At 32.4% G+C, this 15143-nt stretch overlaps 2 protein-coding genes and 1 pseudogene across 2 annotated transcripts; all 3 read left to right on the top strand.

Annotated features, from left to right (window-relative positions):
* Nucleotides 1-1145: 1145 nt before the first annotated feature.
* LOC105778620 (probable polygalacturonase At1g80170) lies at nt 1146-3492 on the top strand. The gene is made up of 9 exons (XM_012602347.2): nt 1146-1408; nt 1504-1626; nt 1716-1853; nt 1953-2147; nt 2213-2420; nt 2509-2590; nt 2679-2787; nt 2881-2997; nt 3078-3492. Exons 1-9 carry the CDS (start codon nt 1406-1408, stop codon nt 3309-3311), a joined length of 1209 nt encoding a protein of 402 aa, XP_012457801.1. The 5' UTR covers nt 1146-1405; the 3' UTR covers nt 3312-3492.
* Nucleotides 3493-4274: 782 nt separating this feature from the next.
* Nucleotides 4275-6395, top strand: LOC105775236 (probable polygalacturonase At3g15720; annotated as a pseudogene).
* Nucleotides 6396-12719: 6324 nt separating this feature from the next.
* On the top strand, nt 12720-14378 carry LOC105775842 (probable polygalacturonase At3g15720). The gene is made up of 7 exons (XM_012598355.2): nt 12720-12890; nt 12977-13000; nt 13088-13295; nt 13420-13501; nt 13617-13725; nt 13834-13947; nt 14033-14378. The coding sequence occupies exons 1-7, from the start codon at nt 12720-12722 to the stop codon at nt 14261-14263; spliced, it is 939 nt and encodes a 312-aa protein (XP_012453809.2). The 3' UTR covers nt 14264-14378.
* The last annotated feature ends 765 nt before the right edge of the window (nt 14379-15143 follow it).

Genomic DNA, 15143 nt, shown 5'->3' with positions numbered 1-15143 from the left:
ATTTTAGATAAATAAAATGTTACTAATACAATAAAATAAATAAAATAAATTTTATTTTTAAAAATAATTTTGAATCTTTAATTTTAAAATTGAAAAATCATGTTTGTTAAACGAAAATGAAAATATGAAAATGCATACGATACTTATTTTTCACAATAAAACATGTAAAATAATTACTAAATATAGTTAAATTAAAATATGATTTTACATAAATAAAATGTCACTAATATAGTAAAATAAATAAAATAAACATAAGTTATCTAATCAAAATAAAATAATTTGTATTTTAATAAAATAAAACTAGATTTTATTGTTAAAAGGTTTTGCAATTATATAGAGTTGAACCAAGTTGAAAGATGTTGAAAGAAAATGGTGCAAACCAAGATCAATTTATCAATTAAATTTAAACTTTTTGTTTTCTAACTTTTAATTATCTATGTATACTATATTTTTTTAATTAAGAGAAAGATTAAGCCAATAAATTTATCATATACACCCGTTTTTACGTATTACGCCATCAATAGCATTTAAAATAAAAAAAATATCTAGAATTAAATCCCAAAATGGTAGCCAACATAACATATAAGCTGCCATTGCTAAGGCATGAGCTGCTCTATTACCTATCTTATGAGTCTAATGGAAGGATATAAATCGGAAATAAGATTTTAATATATGAACAAAAAGTTTTTGTTTTTTTTTCTTTTAGAGAGAGAATCTTATGACCAAGAAATATAATGTTTAAATTTCTGAGGCTCTTTAGTTTGACTTATAACTTTTACCCAGACGGCAATATTTTTAATAATATATATATATATATATACTTTTTGGAATGTATTTTTTTTACATTAGAATAGTTTAGCTAGAAAAAATGAAGGTTAGATCACCAGTTTATTGGTCCAACTGATCCAATTAAAATTAAAAATTCGGGTTCAATCAATTTGTACTGATTTTTAATCCGAAAGGTTGTAAAAACTACCAACTTTATTGGACAAATAAAGACATGTTATATCAACTTGTGCATAGGACTAGCTTGGCTAATGAAATAAATGTTTAAAATTTGTGATTTTTTTAATATTTAAAAACTGTGAACATGTATTACCTTTCATTGACATATGATTTGGTTTCTGGTTTTGGTAAGATGATGGCATGAAATTTCCTTTTGATTAAGAAAAAAAAGAAAACTATGAAAATATAGAAAGGGATTATAAATATATATCACTGAGCCATGTAAGGAAAATTTACATTGCAGCTGTAGGCAAAAATCTATAACTGGAAAATTTGGCAGATTCTAGATTAATGATATGTCCAATTCAGCATTTCCTTCCTTAAACCAACAATCGAAATTCACCTTATAAATAATAAACTTTTGTCTTCGTAAGAACCACACAGGCCTGCCTTGCGTACAATGGTAAGAAAATATACTCTCTACATTCTAAACCCAGTCTGCTTTCGTAATCTAACTGGTTGGAAATCCCATTTTTTTTCTTTTAAATTTTGTTGCAGGATTCATTATCAATCTCATATGCTTTTTACGTGGTCTCACTGTTAACAATTTGTATTAGTGCAAAAGAGTTTAACGTTCTAAGTTATGGAGCTTCTGGCAATGGCATTACTGACGATTCTTTGGTAAATTTTTTTCCCACTTTTCAGCTTATGAAATCTTGAATTTGCTTATATGTTTTCAGCTATTTTACTCAGAATTGTGTGGGATTCAGGCGTTCATGAAGGCATGGAAGGACACATGCAGTGAAGCAGCAAGTAGTGCTACCTTGGTTATTCCAAAAGGAAAACAATTTTTGGTGCATCCATTAATATTCACAGGCCCCTGCAAGTCTGGCGCTATAAATGTCATGGTAAGTGACAATAAACACTATTAATTACAAAGATTCCCACTGAAATCCAAAATATTTTCCCAGCGTAACGTGAGTAAATTGGCAATAAAACCTGTGCAGCTCTCAGGAACTATCTTGGCACCCAATGGTCCTGATCAGTGGAACGCATCCGATTTGTCAACATGGTTAGCATTTGAGGGCGTAACCGGTCTATCAATTTCTGGCTTTGGCACCATAGATGGACGTGGAAAGGGCTGGTGGGACCGATCATGCAGATATCATCCTGGTCAGGGATGTTTCACACTAGCACCAACGGTAAGCATGTCTAAAAAAGCCTACTTGTAATAGCATATAATGACTATATTGTGTTTTTCTTGTAGGCCCTCAGATTTCAGAACTGCAACAACCTTAAAATGTTGAACACTAATTTTCACAACAGCCCCCAAACACATGTATTACTGTTAGGATGCCAAAATGTCGAGTTGGGATTCTTGAATATACAATCACCCGGAACAAGCCCCAACACAGACGGCATACACATTCAGTTCGGCCGTAATGTTTCCATTCATAATTCACAAATTGCTGATGGTAATTTGACTGCCTTTTTCTTTGATTACATTGAAAGAATAGATGTCTGCAAGTGATACTTAAACATTTTTCATCGTTGATGAAACAGGTGATGATTGTATTTCCATTGGTGACAAGACTTATGATGTCAAAATTAATGACATTAAGTGTGGTCCTGGTCATGGTGTAAGGTAAGATACATTTTGTATTGAAAGACCAAAAATAAGATTAACTTTGCAGTCCATTTCAATGGGTTTGGGTTTGGGTTTGGGCATGTAGTATTGGAAGCCTAGGAAGGGATGGAGAAGTGGTTCAAGTAAACAACATTAAAGTGAAAAGAGTAAGCTTCCATGGGACAACTAATGGGGTTCGAATCAAGACATGGCAGGTAATAAATTTCGTAACAAAGTTCAATAAAAACTCAAGAAAATATGAGTGAGTAAATTGTAAAGTTAAATTTGTATTCCACATATATATGCAGACAGGCAGAGGTCTTGTTCAAAATGTGACATTCACCAACATTAACTTCACGGCCGTAGAAAATCCAATTATCATTGATCAGTACTACTGTGATAAGCCGGATTCATGCAAGCCAACGGTGAGATATTCATATATGCATAAATTCAACTGTTGAATCTCTTGTCAAATATCGATATTTATAATTGAAAACCTGGACAGGACACCGGAGTTCATATCAACGATGTAAGGTACTCAAAGTTAATAGGGACATCACAGACGGAAGTGGCAATCAATCTGAATTGCAGCAATAATGTTCCGTGCACGGGCATTACATTAGACAACGTTCGATTGGTGTCGGCAACTCATCAATTCAACCAATTGGTTTCTAGCTGTAACCATGTGTCTGGATTGAATAGAGGAATCATAGAGCCAAAATCATGTCTTAAAAATTGAGCGAGGGACAATGTGTGGATATATGGTTTTGATTTGTAGGCCTGAATTGTATAATCATTCATCCAAGATTTTGAAAATAATTGGAATCTTTGTAATTTGTGGTGCACGCATGGTTCAACATTGAAATAATAAGAAATCATTGCAATTGAGGAATTTTTTTCCTTGTATATTTATTTGCCTATATCCACAATTTTATGTTTTTTTGATTAATTTGTGAGGATTGATTTAATTATAATTTTATAAAGTAATGCGAGTGATTTTTATAAATGAAATTTTGATTGAAGTCCTTAAATTTTAAACACTCATATTTCATATAATTAATTAAAATTACGTCTATAGATGAAGCAGTCAGCTGAGTTTGATCCCCTCACAAACATTGGGCCGAGTATGATTTAAAAACCATTTCATGCAGCTTTGATCCGTACGCGTGAAAATGGCCCGTCCAACTGGTTTATTAAAAAATACTTTCCTAGTCTTAGGCTTTAGATTCCACACCATTTTTAAATAGCTTAAATTTAAGAGCTTGGCTTAGGGTTTATTGGTAATCAAATTAAAGCATGGGCTGATGCACTACAGTTTAGACATGATATAAGAACCAGAGACTTGTTACACAGTTGATTGGCATTTGGTTATGCCATGTGTTTTCCCATCAATTTAGCTACTGCTCATGTTCAGCACCAGATCCAATAAAATTGTTGTTCTTGAGTATCTCTTAAACTTAAGTCTACCCATTCACCAATCTTCGCTTGCATCAACAAGTTCATTCATTCTTCTTTTTACTAACCAAATTCATCTGCACCATTTTATATATATATATATGAATCCCTCCATATTGTTATCGTCATATATTATATTCCCCTACCATAGTATCCAAAATGGTGAGCTAGCTACGAGGATGTACCTCTTAAACATAGATCTTGTCCATTTTTCGACTGCTAAATTAATTGATAAAGATTATGGTTGATGCAGGAACTGATCTTCACCGTTTTTATTACAATTTCGTACGTCCTCACACCCGGAGCAAGTGGTGCGACAAGTTTATTTAATGTGGTACATTATGGAGCAGTCGGAGACGGGAAAACCGACGATTCTGCTGTAAATTCTTCCACTGATCTTATCATTTCCTTTATTTATGTTAGCTTGTTATTCAATTATGGTTTTGACATTTTTTTTGGATAAAATTCATAGGTCTTTTCCAAAGCATGGAAAGCTACCTGCAATGCTCCTGCAAGAAATCCAATCCTCAGTATACCAGCGGCGAAGATATTCTTACTGAAGCCTGTCACTTTCAGCGGTCCCTGCAAATCCACTTCTATCCATGTATTGGTAAATATAATCAATATATGTATATATTTTTTACATGTAATGAATGGGGCTCATAATGAAAACTTGACACCATAGATGTCAGGAAACATCGTTGCACCCAATTCCAAAATGGCATGGAAAGGTTTTCACATTAACAGGTGGCTTGCCTTCACACATGTAAACGGACTTACCATCATTGGATCTGGCACAATTAATGGCCGAGGGGCTGCATGGTGGTCACAGCCTTGTTTGCATAAGGTTCCAAAGGTAGGTCAATACTGAAAATAATTCATTATTCTTCCTTCTTGTTATCTTGGGAAAAATTCTTATATATGTGTACTTTCTTTCTCCAGGGTGTAACCTGCAAACGACCAACAGTAAGCACAAACTTCCTTTTATGCTGATATTAATTATCTGCAATAACATTTATAATTATTAATGGCTTATTTGTGTTTGTTGACAGGCACTAACTTTTTATAGGTGCAATGGGCTTGTGCTCAAGGGAATAAGACACATTAATAGCCAAAGAAACCATATTACTATATCCAATTGCAAAGATGTTACCTTCTCTAACCTGCATATAAGTGCCCCAAAAACAAGCCCTAACACTGACGGTATTGACATATCCGGTTCCAGCAACGTTCAGATACTGAATTCTTTCATCGGCACTGTTACTCTGGCTATATATGATGTTGACCACGAAAAACTTCTTTTTTCATATTATTGGATAAGCGCTAAGCAGTGTGGACTTTTTTTATATTGACCTTTGTTATCACTGTGTGCAGTGGTGGCAGGGGATGATTGCATAGCTACTAGCTCAGATTCATCCCACATCAATATTACTGGCATTGCATGCGGCCCTGGGCATGGCATCAGGTCAGTACTGAAAAAGAGAAATGTCCTGATTTCTTAATTTATACATAGTAGATCATATTCAAAATGTATAGATTTTGTTTGAAAAAGAAAGTACAATTTGCAGCATTGGAGCATTGGGTGCTCATGGAGAGGACACGGTGGAGGAAGTACATGTTGTACTTTAAAAGGAACCATGACAGGAGTCTGAATTAAGACATGCATGGCAGGTAATATTGTTAATTAGATATTGTAAAGCAAAGCAAGCAACTTGGTCAACAAGCTAGGTATCTATCCTATTAACTTTTAACTAAAAACTTTTTCATGTTATATGTAGGGAGGCGTTGGAAATGCACGGAGGATCTCATTCGAGAAAATCAGGTTCGTTCGAGCCGATAGCTCCTATTATTATCGACCAGTATTATTGCCCCAGTAGAGTGAATTGCAAAAACGAGGTAAGTCAACTTGAATCCAAATGCTTTGACTTTCATATGCATATTGATGGTAGCTGACAATTAGATTTTTGAACCTAATTATGGTAGACATCGGGCATTAGGATCAGCGATGTATCGTACAGATCCATCATTGGAACTTCAACCACAGACAAGGTGATCAATTTGAGCAGCGTCCAGAATGTTGGTTGCACCGACATTCAGTTCAATTATGTCTACATAACGCCCACGGACGTTCCAGGGAAGAAGGCCTATGCCTTCAGCTTCAACGCTCATGGAAACTACACCCATACCAGCCCTGTTGTGAAGAGACTGCAAGCTTAACCAGGAGAAGAAGGTGGCTACTTGAAGAAAGATGGATGAAGGATTTGTTTGGTTATATCAAAACTTTGACGCTGAATTTAATAAAAACATATATCCCGTATAATCCAAATCTAAACTTCTTTTTCGTTTCAAATTCATTGAATCTGTAGTATTATTTTAATTCTTTTCAGCATGTATCTTTCTTCGAAACGTTGACTAATACAACTAATATATCGCTCCAACCAGTGGCGGAGCCACGTTGAGGCCCAGGGTGCCATCGCCCCCCAAAGTTTAAATTTTTTCAATTTAGTCCTTTGTAAATTTACGCTATAACCCTCTCAAAAATATAATTAAGTAAGCCCTTCCAATATTTTTACAGGATTAAAAATAATATTAAACAATTTATTCTTGATAAAAACAAAGAGAAAATATTCTTGAAGAAGCTAAATTACTCGTGATTGACTTTTAAATGATATTTTTGTTAAATAATAATAAATAAATGTTTATTTAACATAATAATATTTTATAAGTAATATAATAATATATATAAAAAGAAAAGAAAAGATGAAGAGACTTTTATAATAGAAGAAAAATTTATTTATCATTTTCCTCCAAATTTGAACCATAAGGTATGTTTTTCTACAAATTTTTTATAGATTTTGAATATTTAAAACTTGTTTTACATATACGTACCAATAGTTTTTGTTTTATCAAGTATATTAAAAGTTGTCAGTAAAGGATATTGATGGAACTTGGAAGCTTATAAAATTAAGTGAAATGTGTATGCTTTTGGATAAAAAATGATTAGGAGAAGGTTTCTAACTTGTTAGAACTGTAAAAATGAAACAAAAAATAGTTAAATGATGTTATAGTAAGTTTCAGCCAATGTGAAGGGAAAGAAGGAAACATTGGTCACTTTGCTTAAAATTATGTTAAATGATAGCTTGTGAAGCAGTGAGCATTCCTATGAAAATGGAATAAAACATAGTTAACCAAGTCAAATGATAGCTATTTCATCTTACTTGTTGAAATACTGCTTCTTTTGAATATATTTTTTATATGTTTAAATTGATTGTCATGTTGGAATATTACTTCTTTTGAATCAATTGCTTATATGTTTAAATCAACTGTTACATAGCACTTCTAATTTTAACTTGCCCCCCCTCCAAGATTAATATTTTGGCTCCGCCACTGGCTCCAACATATATTATTTCGGAATAACTTACATTAGGATGATTTTAAAAACTTTAGTTTTTAAGTACTAATAAAATTTTGTCACATCATCAAATTTTAAAAACATAAAATTATTATTATACACTCATCCATAAAGATTATTTTATGGACCTTTCCCACCATATTATTCACAGTCTCTTTCCAATTATTTAATAATATTTTAACAATTTTTTCCATGTGATTGATACATAATTTTGGTAATTTTTTATTCCAAACCTACAACCCCAAACTTAAACTCGAACACCGACCCCGTAACCTCGAACCCTTGAATCCTAAACCAGAACCCTGAACTCCAAACTTGTAACCCATAACCCCAAATCCATGAACCTTGAACTCAAACCTTAAACCCTGAACTTCAGGATTTGGAGTTCAAGATTTAAGGTTCAGGGTTTAAGTTCAAGGTTTGGGGTTCTGAGTTCGGAGTTCTCATGGTAAAATAATTACCAAAATTATGTGCCAATGATATGGAAAAATTGCATAAAATTACTATTCTTTTAAAAAAAATTGGTTGCACAAAAATAAAAATATTAATTTATGAAAAAATGATTAAATTTTAAAAAAGAAAAGAAAAGATGTTTGTTTATAATTTTAAAAACTAATTATTTTAAGTAATTTAATTAAATTTAAATTAAGTTGGAGAAGATATTAAATATAAATGAATGTATAATAATTTATCTTTAAAATTTAATAATGTGGCACTATTTTTTGGTGCCTAAAACTAGATATTTAAAATTATTTTCTAGCAATAATTAATCATCTAACTGAATTTGATATAGAGCTAGGTTCCTCTCGCTTATTTTGTTGGGTTACTTCTTTTTCATACATACATACATACATACATACATACATACATACATACATACATACATACATACATACATACATACATACATACATACATACATACATACATACATACATACATACATACATACATACATACATACATACATACATACATACATACATACATACATACATACATACATACATACATTTATTATATTTATAATTAGGGCGAGTATTCGATTTAAGTGAAAAATTTCGAGTTAGTTGAGTTGATGAGTCCTACTTTATTATTCTATTTCGATTTGAATTTTTTTGAATCGAGTTGAATGAAATAAAATTGAGTCGAATCGAATAAATTTATTTGATTAAATAAAAATTAAATCGATAAAATATGAACATAAATACCATAGATAGAGAGAGAGAGAGACTAAATCGATACAATATGACTAAACTTTACCAACAATGCATACACAATATTCTCTCTCTCTAACTTTAACTGCTCATTTCAGTTGTAATTTTATACCAAGTTTTAGAGATAAAAGAAAATAAAATGATAAATTAAAAGAAAATCTTTCATTAAGATGCCATAAAATTGGTGATGAAGAATGTCACACCAAACACAGACACACACACAAAAAAAAAGTAAATAAAATTATCTTTGCACATATAAGTGGATGTACTGTACATGTTATCAAATTTTGTTTTTGAAAAAAAGAGTAATGAGCTCGTGACATATGTATATGAATTAGACCTCAATGTCTTGATTTGATCATCCTCAAGCTATAGATGCTTTAAGGCATCAGAAAATATTTTAATGCTTTTGTTGTGGGTTAAATGGTAACACCCCTCACCCGTCACCGTCACTAGAATCGAGTTATGGGATGTTATAGTACAAAACAAAATAGTTATAAACAATTAATAATAAAAAAAATCAATTACTTTAATCAATTCAATCATGCAATACCATTTAAAACTTTTTTCAATTCTTATATGAGCTAATGTGAGCTCTAGAGTTGACCCGAGAATAAACAAACAAAGATCAAATTGCAACCTGTTCAAAAGTTAAAGATAATCATGCAAAATAAGGGTTAAATAGCCATATGTCTAGGCCATGTAACTCTCTGAAGCCATGTGGATCAGATTACAAAATTTCATCAAAAGTCACACAATCATGTGATTGGTTTGTGTAACAAACTGAGATCGTGTGAAAACTAAATGACCAAATCTACAGTACTCACATAAGTGTGTGGCCAGCCGGTGTGACAATCGGGAACCGTGTGCTTCTAATTCTTCCTATTATCCAATAGACACACAACCGTATGGATAAGCCGTGTGGTACAAAATATGCAATTTGGTACATGTTTTAGTTTTCAATCTAAAAAGATAACTTCAAAACACAATTTGGCCAATGATAAACCTGTTCAAATTAATCCAAAACAATCCAAAAACATACTATATCAACCCCTTAATCATCAAACCAATTATATGCCTCAATGGCACCATTACATAACAAGTTATAAGCACATCACAAATCATACAATTAAATTGATTTCATACCACACCATCCATCCAACTCAAACATTTTACAATGAGACATACATGTACTGATTAATGCGAAGCATAGACACATTTATTTTGTCGCAATTTGAATACATTTAACGACAATCTTGCATGGAGTATGGAATCAAAAGCTCACTAAGTTTCACAATCAAATTCCATAATAATATTTATAATTATCACCAGTTTATTCCTTTGTGCAAAATCTTTATGACAAGATAACAAATATCTCAAAACTCCCAGTACTAGATACATAAATTACTTATAATCTTAAAAAATTATCACATAATAAAAAATATTATATAAAAACATATCTCTAATCAAATTTCATTTAAACCCTAAAATTCTAAAATTCTAGTAGCCAAAAAGTCATGAAAATACCTTTTATACCCTAAAAACATATCTTTAACTTAAAGTTCAATTAAAAAGATGGTGTTTGGTCTTTTTTAGAAGTAAAATTAATTGTTCTTCTAATTCCATATTTTTAGAAGAATCACAATTTCTAAAATCAAATTTTAGGATCCAACAAATCGAGTTGTATATGTTTGTGCAAGTTTTGAGATCATATAGAGATTTTATAATTACCCATGGATTCAAACATATTCTAATGGATTTTAGTATTTCTACAAGACTTGATTAGACTAGAAATAAAAATTATAAGCTCGATACCAATGAAAATTATCATGTCTAATAAACTATTACAAAAATAAATGCGAATTAAAATTTAACGAACTTATAGGATTGTTCGATGTAAAACCGATCTTGATTCACTTATCTGAAACAATATCACATAACAAAAATTATCCATTTTCACCATTTAAATTCTTCTTTTCAAATATAGAAATTTGAGTATTATATTAATAGAAGAGAAACTTATTTCTCTTTGAATTTAGAAGAAAAACAATTTCAGCCATTTTTGTTTACAATAGATTGATTAATGAAAATTAAACCAAATGGCATACTCTCTCTCGAATGCTCAAAATGCTATCATCTCTTTTTTGAGTTCAAATCCACCTAAGCAACGAAAGAACAGAAAAAGCCATAAGAAAACAAAAACACACCAAGTATTTGAGTAAATGGTCTTAATAGTATTAAATTATTATGAAGGATTATAACTGAGTGATTACAAATGAGGGGGAAAATTTCTATTTAATTTATAGTTAAGCTCCCCCAGATCTAACGGTACAATTTATTTTACATCGACGATCGAGATTAAAGCTAATCTACAATTGAGATTCTTAAGGGATTTACATGATCCCATAAGATTACAAAATCAAATCTTAATTGGGTTCGGATTTTAATCCATTATAATCCAACTCGATCCAATATTTCTAAAAATTAAAGATTTAATAAAACTTTTAATTAAAATTTTCAAAAAATTTGACAGCGAATTTTCAAAAATTAGATGTTTAATTAAAATGTTTAAATAAATTAGAAGGGGTTAATAAAAAGTTTAAAAAATTTGAAATGCTAAAATAAAAAATAAAAAACGTACTAAGAAATTTAAAAAATTTTGTGAGTCCAATACCTCTAGCTTTCGTAACCGTCCGCCTCTGTCAAAGTTGAAACAATTTTAGTGTATCGAATAACATTCGCATGCCCACGTCAGTCCAAATGTTTTGCTAGAGACACTTCACTATATTCGCATGTTTCGTAGTCCTAAACATACCAGATGCTTTTATGCTATCATGGTTGTGAAATAAAAAAAAAAAAAAAAAACCTTAAAGGCATATGTTAACAATATAATATCGTGTTGCGGTCAACATAGGTAGTATTTAAAGGCATACACAGTCTAAGAATTGATCCCTATAGAACCCTTTATGCATCTGATTTTGGTGATATCATGCACTACCTGTTATGGCTACAAATATTAATCCAATCTTAATCATTGGAATTAAGAGGCTAGCCATGTAAGGAAAGTTTTACACTGCTGCTGTTGCCAAATCCTACAAATAAACAACGTGGCAGATTCTAAATTAATGATATGTCCAATTAAGCATTTCCTTAAAAAACAATTGATATTTCACCTTATAAATCATGCCTATTAATGATATGTCCAATTAAGCATTTCCTTCCTTAAAAAACAATTGATATTTCACTTATAAATCATGCCTTTTGCCTTCATAAAAGTACACGAGCCTTCCTGCATGTTTCTTCCCTGTTGTCATCTCTATGTCTTTGCGTACAATGGTAAGAAAATAAAACTTCTATGCTCAGCACCAGATCCAATAAAATTGTTGTTCTTAGGTATTTCTTAAGCTTGATTACACCCATTCACCAAAATGTGCATGCATTAAGCAACAAGGAACTTGCACAACAAGTTCGTTCATTCTTTTTTGCATCTTATATATTATATTCCCCTACTATAGTACCCAAAATGGTGAGATAGCTACCAGGATGTCTCTTAAACATGGATCTTAGCCATTTTTCGACTGCTAAATTAATTTGATAAAGGTTATGGTTGATGCAGGAACTGATCTTCACCGTTTTTATTACAATTTTGTACGTCCTCACACCAGGAGCAAGTGGTGCAACAAATTTATTTAATGTGATGGATTATGGAGCAGTTGGAGACGGGAAAACCGATGATTCTGCTGTAAATTCATCCACTGAACTTATCATTTCCTTTTGCTTATGTTAGCTTGTTATGCAAGTATGCTTTTAACATTGTTTTGGATAAAATTCATAGGCCTTTTCCAAAGCATGGAAAGCTACCTGCAATTCTCCTTCAAGAAATCCAATCCTCGTTATACCAGCGTCGAAGATATTCTTACTGAAGCCTGTCACTTTCAGCGGTCCCTGCAAGTCCACTTCTATCCATGTATTGGTAAATATAATCAATATATGTATATATATTTTACATGTAATGAACGGGGCTCATATTGATAACTTGAACCTAATGAATTGAGTACCATAGATGTCAGGAAACATCGTTGCACCCGATTCCAAAAGCGCATGGAAAGGTTATCACCTTGACATGTGGCTTGCCTTCACTAATGTAAATGGACTTACCATCATTGGATCTGGCACAATTAATGGCCGAGGGGCTATATGGTGGTCAGAGTGTAGTTCGTATAGGGTTCCACAGGTAGGTCAATACTGCAAATAACTCATTATTCTTTCTCCTTGTTTTCTTGGGAAATTTTCTTATATATGTGTACTTTTGTTCTCCAGGGTGGAACCTGCAAAGGACCAACAGTAAACGCAAACTTTCTCTTCTGCTGATATTAATTATCTGCAATAACATTTATAATTAATTAATGGCTTATTAGTGTTTGTTGACAGGCACTGACTTTTTATAGGTGCAATGGGCTTGTGCTCAAGGGAACAAAACATATTAATAGCCAAAGAAACCATATTGCTATATTCAATTGCAAAGATGTTACCTTCTCTAACCTGCATATAAGTGCCCCAAAAACAAGCCCTAACACTGACGGTGTCGACATAGCCAGTTCCAGCAACGTTCGGATACTGAATTCTTTCATCGGCACTGGTACTTTGGCTATATATGATGTTGACCATGAAAAACTTCACTTTCTTCATATTATTGGATAAGCACTAAGCAGTGTGGATTTTTTTATATTGAACTTTGTTATCACTGTGTGCAATGGTGGCAGGGGATGATTGCATAGCTATTAGCTCAGGTTCATCCCACATCAATATTACTGGCATTGCATGCGGCCCTGGGCATGGCATCAGGTCAGTACACAACAACTACAACAAAATTGAATACATTCTTTATTCACAAAATAGTCCCGATTTCTGTAGATCATATTCAAATATATTGTTTCAAAAAAGAAAGCACAAAATGCAGCGTTGGATCATTGGGTGCTCATGGAGGGAACGACACAGTGGAGGAAGTACATGTGCGAAATTGTACTTTCAATGAAACTATGACAGGAGTTAGAATTAAGACATGGCAGGTAATATTAATAATTAGATATCGTAAAGCTAGCAAGCAAGCAACTTGGTCAACAAGTTAGGTACTTATCTTATTAACTTTAACTAAAAACATTTTCATGTTATGTAAGGGAGGCGTTGGATATGCAAGGAAGATCTTATTCGAGAAAATCAAGTTCATCCGAGCTGATAACCCTATTATTATCGACCAGTACTATTGTCCCGGTGGTCATTGCAAAAACGAGGTGGGTCAACTTAAATCCAAATCTTTGACTTCCATATGCATATTTATGGTAGCTGACAACTGGTTTTTGAACCTACTTATGGTAGACATCGGGCATTAAGATCAGCGACGTATCGTATAGATACATCACTGGAACATCAACCACCGACAAGGTGATCAATTTGAGCTGCGACCAGAATGTTGGTTGCACGAACATTCAGCTTTATTATGTCCACATAATATCTACAGTTCCAGGGAAGAAGGCCTACTCCTTCAGCTTCAACGCTGATGGAAACTGCACCCATACCAAACCTGTTGTGAAGGGACTGCAACCTTAACCAGGAGAAGAAGGTGGCTACTTCAAAAAAGATGGATCAAGGATTTGTATGGTTATATCAAAACTTTGACATTAATTTATGTTTGTCTTATGTAATTCTAGTTCTGCCTATTTAATAAAACATCTACTCAGTCTATTCCAACTAGATTGCCACTGTTCATTAATTGTTTTAATTAGTAGATATACTGTTTCAAGAAGAGGGACTCACAAACTAAAATTTTTCATCAATTTGAGTAAATCTCTGCCTTCTCCAGCCATGAACGGCTGGGGTCACGGCTGCCGTCTGACCTGTAAAGGGCAACAAAGATGGTTCGCAATAAAGAGGTCATTGATGTCAAATTTGGAGATCTTGAGATGGAAGAAGCTGCTACATGTAAGAAATTCTTTAAAGACAGGCATTTGTCATATATTGATAATGGAGGTGGAATCACCCTTATTATTAATTTTAATTATTTCTTATAATTTATGTGAATTTTGTGAAAGAAATTAAGTTTAAATATAAAATAAATAACTAAAAATTAAGTAAAAATAAATATTAGAAATAAATTAAACGCAATAAAAATAAACAAACAAAATTAAAATTAAATAAACCGAAAGCTCCAACTTTAAACATGATTTTGATTTCGACTTCGAACATATCCTGACAATGGATTTTCTCCTCGAACTGATAAATTGATTATAGTGATAATGAATAGTCTCAAACCACCCGAATTTACTGTGAGAATAGTCCGACAACTAGCTCTTATCTAATGAATAACCTTGAAATCAATTTCAACGATTTAATTCCTCGACAGCCTTGTGAGCTAGAAGGATCCGACTCTAATCAACAACCTCAACTGCATGGATCGTTTAAACTTGATCGTTAACTCCCTTGATGGATC

This window comes from Gossypium raimondii, chromosome 10 (assembly GCF_025698545.1).
Source record: "Gossypium raimondii isolate GPD5lz chromosome 10, ASM2569854v1, whole genome shotgun sequence".
NCBI lineage: Eukaryota > Viridiplantae > Streptophyta > Magnoliopsida > Malvales > Malvaceae > Gossypium > Gossypium raimondii.
This window is presented reverse-complemented; position numbering and strand designations above follow the sequence as displayed.

What these genes read in the sequence shown, in the direction of transcription:
- LOC105778620 (XM_012602347.2), top strand. An exon ending in GTTTCACACTAGCACCAACG is followed by an intron (nt 2,148 to 2,212) that starts GTAAGCATGTCT and finishes TTTTTCTTGTAG; the next exon opens with GCCCTCAGATTTCAGAACTG. An exon ending in CGGATTCATGCAAGCCAACG is followed by an intron (nt 2,998 to 3,077) that starts GTGAGATATTCA and finishes AAACCTGGACAG; the next exon opens with GACACCGGAGTTCATATCAA.
- LOC105775842 (XM_012598355.2), top strand. Translation starts at nt 12,720, where the DNA reads ATGTCAGGAAACATCGTTGCACCCGATTCCAAAAGCGCATGGAAAGGT. An exon ending in GAATTCTTTCATCGGCACTG is followed by an intron (nt 13,296 to 13,419) that starts GTACTTTGGCTA and finishes CAATGGTGGCAG; the next exon opens with GGGATGATTGCATAGCTATT. An exon ending in GTGGTCATTGCAAAAACGAG is followed by an intron (nt 13,948 to 14,032) that starts GTGGGTCAACTT and finishes TACTTATGGTAG; the next exon opens with ACATCGGGCATTAAGATCAG.